The 11,174-nt window shown below is 42.4% G+C and overlaps 1 protein-coding gene across 1 annotated transcript; it reads right to left on the bottom strand.

Moving 5' to 3' along the window:
- Positions 1-1,942: 1,942 nt before the first annotated feature.
- On the bottom strand, positions 1,943-10,748 carry LOC107018244. The gene is made up of 9 exons (XM_015218674.1): positions 10,643-10,748; positions 4,986-5,068; positions 4,696-4,845; positions 4,060-4,605; positions 3,859-3,941; positions 3,575-3,805; positions 3,295-3,424; positions 2,930-3,187; positions 1,943-2,809 (listed from the first exon to the last, which is right to left on the bottom strand). The coding sequence occupies exons 1-9, from the start codon at positions 10,746-10,748 to the stop codon at positions 1,943-1,945; spliced, it is 2,454 nt and encodes an 817-aa protein (XP_015074160.1).
- Positions 10,749-11,174: the final 426 nt, after the last annotated feature.

Below are 11,174 nucleotides of genomic sequence, written 5' to 3'. Positions count from 1 at the left end.
CGAAAATGATCGTTCAAGGTTCATAAGCTCCAAAAATACTAAAGCTCACACAATAACCAAAAGAATGACCAGGTGACCGATCTGTCAGTCCCAGCAAGTTATAAATGACATGGAATCGCTATAGAAACGCTCTAAACGATGCACAGAAGATAAAACACTAAAAATGACAAGAAGGGCCATTACAATATCCATTACTAAAAAGAACTTTTGTCCGCGAAAGTAAGGGTCAAGAAGTACCTGAAGGCTCAAACAAGCCGGGAACTGCTCTCGCATCTCCTGCTCGGTCTCCCAGGTAGCCTTCTCGACTGAATGATGCCTCCAACGGACCTTAACAATAGGAATGGCTCTCGAGCGCAATTTCCTCACATCTCTGGCTAGGATGGCAACTGGCTCTCCTACAAATGTCAAATGATCATCCAACTCAATTGTATCATACTGGAGCACATGGGACTCATCAGGAATATATCGGCGTAGCATCGAGACATGGAAAACTTGATGGATGGCTGAAAATGCTGGAGGTACGGCCAACTCAAAAGCAACCTCCCCAACTGTCCGAAGTATCTCAAAAGGCCCAATGTACCTGGGGCTAAGCTTATCCCGCCTTCCAAATCTCATCACACCCTTCATGGGCGACACACGGAGAAATACCCGATCACCAATAGAGAATCTCTAAGGTCGACGCCTTCGATTCGCATAACTCGAGTGCCTACTCTGAGCTGTCCTGAGTCTAACCCTGAATCACTCTCACCTGCTCCAAAGCCTCCTGAATCAAATCTGTACCTTGCGGCCTAGGCTCTTTAGACTCGTACCAGCCCACTGGAGAGCGACAACGCCTACAATACAAGGCCTCAAACAGGGCCATCTGAATGCTAGAATGGTAGCTGTTGTTATATGCAAATTCCGCCAAAGGCAAGAACTGGTCCCATTAACCACCAAACTCCAAAACACAAGCCCGTAGCATGTCCTCAAGGACCTGAATAGTGCACTCTGACGAAACATCAGTTTGCGGGTGGAAAGCTGTGCTCAGGTCAACCCGGGTGCCCAACTCATCCTGAAAGGTCCTGCAAAAGCTAGAGGTGAACTGAGAACCCCGATCTGATATAATAGAAACCGGAACCCCATGAAGTCGAACCACTTCCCGAATGTAGATACGAGCCAACCTCTCGGCACTAAATGAAGATTGAACGGGAAGGAAATGTGCTGACTTGGTCAATCGATCAATGATGACCCAAATACTATAAACTCCTTTAGAAGTCCTCGGTAGACCAGCCACAAAATCCATAGTAATGCGGTCCCACTTCCACTCCAGAATGGGTAATCCCTGAAATTCACCACCAGGCCTCAAATGCTCAGCCTTTACCTGCTTGCAGCACAAGCAACGAGAAACAAAGTCAGCAATATCTCGTCTCATGCCACTCCACCAGTAATGTTGTCTCAAATCACGATACATCTTCACTGTACCCGGATGGATAGAATATCTAGACTCATGAGCCTCAGAAAGTATCAACTGTATCAAATCTCCAACTCTGGCGACAGAAATGCGACCGGTGAATCTCAACACTCCATCAGGATCTAAGGTAGCCTGATCACCATTACCCGCTAACACTCGGTCTCTAATGGACCCCAGGGCCTTATCCTATAACTGACAACCACGGATCCTATCATACAAAGAAGACTGAACTCCCATATAAGCCAAGACGCGTCTAGAATCTGAGATATCTAATCGAACCATGGTATTGGCTAAAAACTGAATGTCCAAAGCCAAGGGTCTTTCACCTGCAGATAAGAAGGCTAGACTACCCATACTCACCGCCTTTCGGCTCAAGGCGTCTGCTACCACGTTCGCCTTGCCCGGATGATAAAGAATGGAGAGATCATAATCCTTCAGGAGCTCAATCCAACGACGCTGCCTCGAATTAAGGTCCCTCTGGCTCATGATGTACTAAAGACTCTTGTGGTCAGTATAAATCTCACATCGAACTCCATACAAGTAGTGCCTGCAAATCATAAGCACGAAAACTACCGCTGCCAACTCCAAGTCATGGGTGGGGTAGTTGCGCTCATGGACCTTAAGCTGCCTCGACGCATACGCAATAACCTGGCCCTCCTGCATCAATACACAACCCGCACCAACACCAGACGCATCACAATAAATCGTGAAACCCTCGCTCTCAATCGGAAGAGTCAATATAGGAGCGCTAGTAAGCAACTCCTTGAGCTTTAGAAAGCTCATCTCACACTCCTCCGACCACACAAAGGGAATATCCTGGCGAGTCAACCGAGACAATGGAGCTGCAATAGTAGAAAATCCCTCAACAAAATGCCTGTAGTAACTCGCTAACCCGACAAAGCTACGAACCTCAGTAACAGAAGTGGGTCTGTCCCAATCACGAATAGCTTCAATCTTCGTCGAATCTACCCTAATACCCTCCTTGGACACCACGTTCCCCAAGAATGCTACAGATGCAAGCCAAAACTCGCACTTTGAGAACTTCGCATAAAGCTGCTGATCTCTCAAAGTCTGGAGCACTATCCTCAAATGTTGCTCATGCTCACTTCGGCTCCGCGAGTATACCAATATGTCATCAATGAAGATGATAACAAATGAATCAAGGTATGGCCTGAACACACGTGTCATCAAGTCCATAAAGGCGGATGGGGCATTAGTCAACCCAAAAGACATAACAAGGAACTCATAATGGCCGTAACGAGTCCTAAATGCCGTCTTAGGGATGACTGCTGCTTTAATCCTCAGCTGATGGTACCCGAACCTCAAATCAATCTTAGAAAACACGGCAGCACCCTGAAGCTGATAAAACAAATCATCTATACGAGGCATTGGGTAACAGTTCTTCATCGTCACTTTGTTCAGCTACCTGTAGTCAATGCACATCCTGAAAGTCCCATCCTTCTTTTTCACAAACAGAACAGGAGCACCCCAAGGCGACACACTCGGACGAATGAACCCCTTTTCTAAGAGGTCCTTTAACTGAAGACTGAGCTCTCTGAGCTCTGCAGGAGCCATCCGATAAGGCGGAATAGAAATAGGACGGATGCCAGGCTCCAAATCTATAGCAAAATCAATGTCACGCTCTGGGGGTAGGCCAGGTAGATCTGTAGGGAACACATCTGGATACTCTCTAACCACAGGAACTGATTCAACTGATGGGCCCTCCCTACTCCATCTCTGATGTGGGCAAAGTCCGCTAAACACCCAGAAGCAACCAACCGCCTAGCTCGAATAAAAGAGATTATCCCCGTCGGTCTGTGACTATAAGAAGCCTGCCACTATACCGGGGGAACACCAGGCATGGATAAGGTAACAGTCTTGTCATAGAAATCCAAGACCACATGATATGGGGATAACCAGTCCATGCCCAAAATCACATAAAAATCAATCGTATCTAGCATAATAAGATCAGCTCTAGTATCATAACCCTGGATAGTCACTAAGCAAGATCGCAATACTTGATCCACTACTAAGAACTCACCTACCGGGGTCGAAACATGAACCGGCTCTTCCAAAGACTCGGACCTCATACCCAATCAGGGAGCAAAATAAATAGATACATACGAGAATGTGGACCCTGGATCAAACAATACTGTAGCAGGTTGATGGCATAAGAAGAGCGTACCTGAGATCACATCGTTAGATGCTTCAGTCGCCGCCCTTGCCGGGGCTGCGTAAAAATGGCCCTGAGCACCTCTACCTGGTGCACCCGGTCTACCACCTGACCTGCCTCCCCGAGCTCCACCCCTGGTACCCTGTCGACTCTTTCGACGACCCTGAACCTGACCACCTCCTCTAGACGAAGAAGACACGGCTTAAACTGGTTTTGAAGTAGGTGAAGTTGGTACAATCGCCCCCCGACCTCGCTGAGGGCATTCTCTAGACCAATGGTCAAGAGCACCACAATCATAACACCCCGAAGTTGAACGCCCTGTAGTAACCCGACCGCGGCATGAAGGAAAGGAATCTGATCCCCTCGAATTCTGGCCTGTGCTAGGACCACTCTGCTGATATTGGCCTCCCTCAGAAACAGGTAATGCCTCCTAAACAGGACGACTGGTCTGACCCTGCTGGAACTTCTGACAAGGCCTATCATATGAGTCCCTCCCCCTAGTCTGCGACTCGCTATAGGATCCCTGGTAGCGTGCCCTCTTATCGCTGCCCCCTTGGGCCTCACGATGAATATGCTCCATGGATCGGGCATGATCCACCACATCAAGAAAAGAACGGCCAGCTGAAACCATATGCTCTGTGTCAAACCTCAAACGGTATCGCAACCCACGTACAAAACAACGAACTCTCCCTCCCTCTGTGGGCAGGATCATAGTAGCATGGCGAGACAACTCATGGAACCTCGCCTCATACTCTGAAACGGTCATAAATCCCTGCTCCAATCTAGAGAACTGATAACGAAGCCTATCTCTGACGCTCCGTGGCATGAACCGGGCCAAGAAATCCTCTGAGAAGTCACTCAAAGATATAGGAGAAGATCCAACTGGCCTAGACTCTCGATACGTGCGCCACCACTGCCTGGCTGGCCCACGGAAATGATGAGCGGTAAAGTTAGCTCCTCTCGACTCTAAAAGGCCTAATGACTGTCACTGCTACTGGCAAGTGATCTGGAACTCGTAAGCGTCCTCTCCAATCGCCCCTGAGAATATAGGCGGTGCCAACCTCTAAAATACCCCAAGCATCTTCTGATCCCGCAGTGGCATCTCTCTAACCTCTAAGTCTGGTGGGGCGGCCACATGAACTGGTGGCGGCTGATCTTGCAGCGCTGGTGCTGGTACTGCTGGTGCTGGTGCCTGTCGCATATCCCCAATAGCTGCTAATATCTGAGTCAAGAGGGAATGAAGATCAGGTGCTGCAACTGGTGCGGGTGGTGGCTGGGCTGGCCCCGGCCCCACTGGCTGTGGCGGTACATGCGCTGCATGAGGCTCCTCCTCCTTATCCTGGGGCGGTGCTGCGGCCCTACCTCGACCTTAGGGTCGACGTCTACCCCAAGCTGAGGCTCCGGGTGCATCTCCCTCGAATGCACCGCCTTGCGTGCGAGCCATCCTGTAATAGAGTGAAACAACTTAGATTTTAAGAAAAAACAAGACACACACGGCACGAATTTGAAACAAAATGGATATTTTCCTAAATACATCCTGTAGCCTCCTGAAGATAAGTTACGGACGTCTCCGCACCGATCCGCAGGACTCTTCTAGACGTTAGCTCTGTAAAAGTGAGACCGTTGAACCTAGGGCTCTGATAACAACTTGTCACGACCCAATTTTTCGAGCCATGAAGGCACCTACTATAACCCACCCGTAGGTAAGCCAAACCACAACCCAAAACAACACGTAATAGGTGTGAGGGTAGAAACTAAACAAGACTAACCAAAATTACTATAACAACATAAGAAAACCAAAACATAAATACAATAAAGGACCCCTCCCAGAGCCTGGAAGTCACTAATACAGAGCTACCAACAAAACGAGTACAAGTCCCAACAGTGGACCACCGAAACTAGACTGTCTCGAAAAGTAAAAGACAAGTCTTTATATAAACAGATGGAGACTGAAATAGTACAAAACGTTGTGTGCTCACTCCTGTCTCCAGACCAGAAATGCTCCAAACTCAATCAACGCTGACTACTGGTGCTCGGACCTGCATCACGAAAATAGATGCAGAGCATAGCATGAGTACCAAATAAAAGGTACCCAGTAGGCATCATAGGCCGACTGAACTAGAAAAGTAAAGCACTATGAAAAGACGGAATGACAAAACTAGAGGTCAAGAACGGGAGGCTAAGTAACACAATAATGCACACGAGTGTATAAAGATCTAACTAAATTAACATAAATAAGCTAACTACACCTAACTGGACCCACCATAAGCCCAGAAGGTACACTCGTGCGCAAGTTTAAATAAAAACCCGAACGGACCCCCATAAGCCCGACGAGTACACAAAATAACTATAACTTAAGGAGAATAGAACTCGAGGCCAAAGAACACCGAACCAAAAAGTAGAATCTGACGGTACAGAGGTCGGGCCTTGAACCGGACGCTCACCAGAATTACACAAGTAGCCAATTGCAAAATATAAGTAACTGAGGCCGGACCTCTAACCGGATGCTCTACATACTTGAGACCGGACCTCTAACCGGATGCTCTACATAAGTATGTCGATGGTCGAGGCAAGACCTTAAATCCGGATACCCGATAAAGATGTCGATATAGCTAATGAAAGAGTCTTTATCTATCCATAGTCATATATACCCGTGGAACACCATCCAGACTTAGTTAATCAATGTATGTCCTTAAAGCCGAATCGAAACTCAAGTTTGAATCACGGAGCGGAATTCTTTGTCACTGACGTAACTCGAGAAGCCGTAACATCGCAGAAATAGGAGTAACTATCGCTAGAGTAAGCTCATAGTCTAGCTAAATACCAAACTATCAGACTCAAGTCTGCTACATCAGTCTACAAGGATTTAAGCCGGCCGAGCGACGGCGGGGCTAAACTAAGTCCAACGACTTTGAATCATGCATTTATAAGGAAAACCCTCGTCAAACCTAAACTAAGGCCCAACATACTTCTGATAACCAGTATTAAAACATACAAGTAATTCATATAGCAAAGAAGGTCAACTAATAACAATAAACATGCTCACAGTTATCCGATAATTCTCAGAAAAAGGTCAAAAATATGATTTTTTAACACCTATGCATGATCCAATAACTACCCAACCCAAATCCAAACTAATCAACATGCATTCACATGTTCGAGTTCAATCTAAGAAGAGAAACCGTAGCCTACCTGAACGCAGATCACGTGCGCTCCAAAATTCACTTCCCCGGATGTTTTACTTTCTAAAAGGCCTCGAAACATTGATACACTATCAGAAATAGATTCACAACGTTATTACGGTCATTTAAACACTAAAATCGCAAGAAACAGAGACGGGTCAATTTCGCGGTCAAAATGGAAAAAGTGGGATCCGCATTGAGAAATCCAGAATTTACCCCAACTAAAAGTCCTAAATAACTCTCGGAACTTGTGTACCATAATGGAACACAATTCAGGACTCATGACAGTCCCAAAATGAACATGCAACAAAAAAATCCAAATTCTAAGCTAAAAATCAGCAACAATGGCAGCAGCTACTTACTAGATTTTACTAAAAATGAAAGTCCAACAGCCAAAAGCAATCACACCAAGACGATCCTCACGAAAAACCCCACAATATAGGCTCTTGAACCACTAGATTCGGACCTAAAATGGCCGAGAAATGACCTTATGAAATTTCTCAAAAGTTGAGCTCGAAATGAGCTATGACAGCAGTTAAAACACAAAATTTACCTCAAATCGGGTCCCCAAATCAGATTCCAAGCTCACCAATGTGTTGCCCTCGAAAAATCTCATAACTTAGCCTTTTGAATCGCCCAATTTGGAGTTGTATAGCTCAAAATATCGAAATTTCAAAGTAAGACACAAAGGCTGAAAATTGGGTTTTTATAAGGACGAAGCTAGTCGCTAATAAACCAAAAAATCTGGTCGTTAAAACCCCAATTTCTGGTCGTCAAAGGGCTGCACAAGATTTCAACTTTTGACAACTTTCTTTAAAGTCTCCGACGGGTGCTCGGAATCCGTTCGGAACCTGATAAAAATAAAACAGATATGCTACCCCACCAAAGTCGATATTCCGGACTCAAAGGCGCAGTCGAAATTTTCATCAGAGGTCATCTCGATAAAATGTGGGTCCCACTTCCATTGGCCATTTTAAGTCAAAAACCACAAAAGGGCTCGGAAAAATATCAAAAACCTCAAAACCCAAAAAAAGGGTCAAACTAGACCAAACTCGACATTCCGGAGCTAACTGTGCTGACAGAATTCTCATCCGAGCGCGTTCACTCAGAATGTTGACTAAAGTCAAACTTAGCCTTTAAACTTAAAGTTAAAACGCCTAATCACACCAACTCACAATGAAAACTTTGGGAGTCATGTCGACAATGCTACTAGAGTAAAATGACCCTTGCGAAACTGATGGAATCGTCAGAATTGGATTTTGATGTCATCTTCTTGAACTTTTGATCGAAAATGATTGTTCAAGGTTCATAAGCTCCAAAAATACTAAAGCTAACACAATAACCAAACGAATGACCAGGTGACCGATCTGTCAGTCCCAGCAAGTCATAAATGACTTGGAATCGCTATAAAAACGCTCTAAACGATGCACAGAAGATAAAACACTAAAAATGACAAGAAGGGTCATTACATAATCATAGTGTTTTCTACTACCCTTTTTGATCGTTAGAATTATTCAACATGGACAAGTCAACCCATTACTGATTCCTATTACCCTCCAACACATACCACAAGGAAATACACGATTTTATGCACTTAACAAAGGTTTCGAAGTCCACTTGCCTCAAATAAATGAATAATCACTTCAGGAATTGAGTCTTCCCTTTTCGTTGAGCTTTCAAAACAATGTCATCTATACAAGTATATATTCACAATAAGATCTCAAAACTAAAAAGTCCCACATTACTATATCTTTGGCCTTGATCTAAAAATTCACACAAAAAATTTATGACCAAGTTCGTAAATCTTGATGCTAATTAACATTTCAACTATTATATTTTCCATGTTTCAAGTCTGGAATTAAGTTTGCATTCTTCCAATATTTTAATCTTATGGTATAGACATATTATATGTCAGAGTATATAGGCTGGAAAACATCAAGGAGAAACAGAGTGTTGAAGATTAAGAGAATTGTATACTAAAATCTTTTCTATTTTTCAGGATATGAAATCATAGGAAAGAACAACTTTATAAAAAACTTAAAATAAAAACTACTAAGTCATTGAATGACCACTACTTCAATTGATTAAGCAACTAATTATTAACCAAAATACAAATAGAAAGTACTGCACCATGATTTACATATTTATTAACCTAGCTCAAGAATATAGGACTCTATTAACAAAAATAATTGACATGGTCTTACTTTGAATTAGTCTTCAATAATTCCCCTTGATTTAGAGTTACAGAAACAAATTGAATCCCTCAAATAAATAAACTTGTATGCTGCCAATGACTTCATAAATATATGAGCTAATTGCTTATGAGTGTTGCAATGCTTCAATACAATATCCTCCTTTGCAACAACATCATGAATGAAATGGAAATGACCATCGATGTTCTTCTTTATACTATGAAAAATTGGATTCTTTATCATGTAGATTGATGCCTTATTTTTGCAATATATCTTTGTTGCACTTTTGTGCTTATGCTGAAGTTCTGCTAACATGCTTCTTAGCCAGATAGTTAGGCCATCGGGGGAAGTAGCTGCAATAGACTCAACTTCAGATGTAAATAAGGTTGTTGTAGCTTACTTCTTTGAGCTCCAATATATTACTCCTGACCCAAGAGTAAAAATATGTGTTGAAATGCTTCGTGCATAATACAATGATTCAGCATAGTCATTATCGTTAACCCACATAATCTGAAGTTAGACACTTGTGAACACCAAATCCCATATTCCATAGTTCCAGCGACAAAATACAGAACTCTTTTTGTTGCTCCAACATGAACCTTTGAAGGTTGTTGCTTAAACTTCGATATAACACCACCTAAAAATGCAATATAGGTGTGAGTATGGGTTGGTTAAATTAAACGTCCAATCATTCTTCTAAAACTTCTAGAATCATCTATCTCTGCTCCATCTTTAAGCTACACGTTTTCACCAACATGCATAGGTGTAGCAGAAGGCTTTGAATTAAGAAAATTAAACCTAATGAAAAGATTTTGGCATATTTCCTTTGTGATTGAAATATTTAATCTTCAGCTTGATAGGCTGCAAGGCCAAGAAAATAATGTAATAACCCCATATCTTACATCTCAAACTCATCCACCTTTTGAGACTTAAATTCATCCACCAGAGAAATAGAAGATCTAGAATAAATGATATTATCAACATAAAGGCAAAGAATGATGAAAGCATTACCTTTCTTCTTTACATACAACATGGTTTCATAATCACTTCTTGTATATCCCTTTATGTGAAAAAGCCCATCGATTTTGCTGCATCACGCGCGAGTGGCTACCTTCAAACTAACAATGCCCTTATCAGTTTATAGACCTTTATTTCATCACCGTTCTTTGTAAAACCTTCTGGTTGTTCTATGTAGACCTCTTCTTGTAGGTCTTCATTGAAAAATGCCGACTGGACGTCAAATTAATAAACTAGTTATTGTGGCTATGCAACCAATGCTAGAACTCAAATCCAACAAGCGTATAAATTGTTTCTTCAAAATCAATATTATATTGTTGTGCATATCCATTTGCCAAGACACGAGCTTTATGCTTCTGCAAGTTTCTATTTTTTTTGATAGATTTCATCTCGTGTAACATCATTCTCCACTACTTCCATTTTAGCTGCTTCTCCATAATGTATAGGATCTGACGTTGCAAAAGAGAATTGACAAGTTGTATACATGTCGTTGGCGTACTTGGTGTTCAGATTTAAAGCCTTGTTTATATTCTTAAAGGAATTGGCTCATCTGAAGACTTTTCAAGTGTAGTAGATGAAGAGTTTCTACTCCTTGAAGTTGAAGAAAATAAATCTGGAGAAGTGGTACTAGATTCGGCTGTTGTAGCTGTAGGAGTTCGCTGCTGAATTGCATCAAAAGTTATTGCAGTAGGCATAGGAATTTGTTCTTGCATCTTATCGTTGCTTCCACTCATATTCCAACTTTTCATTTCATAAAATATTACATCCCTTCTAATTAAAATATTTCTACTAAGAGGGTTATATCGTCTATATGCATTAGATTATGTGTCGTAACCAATAAAAGAAGATTTTTTTTATTTTTCATCCATATGACGAAATTTGTAATTTACTAAATCATAAGCAATACAACAGAAAATTCTTAAATAACTTGCATATTGTTTTATACCATTACATGATTCAAATGGAGTTTGATACATAACAAACTTTATTAGAGACAAAAATAATAAATGGACTGATGTCATTAAAGCTTCAGCCCAAAATTGATTTGGAAGTCCCTGCCATTGTAACATGATTCTTGCCATCTCCACCACAGTGTAATTTTTTTTTGCTCAGTAACACCACTTTTCTCCAAGGTATAAGGTATTGTTAGCTCCCCATGA

Source organism: Solanum pennellii, chromosome 1 (genome assembly GCF_001406875.1).
Source record: "Solanum pennellii chromosome 1, SPENNV200".
NCBI lineage: Eukaryota > Viridiplantae > Streptophyta > Magnoliopsida > Solanales > Solanaceae > Solanum > Solanum pennellii.
Note: the sequence above shows the minus strand (reverse complement) of the source record. Positions and strands in the feature narration are given on the sequence as shown.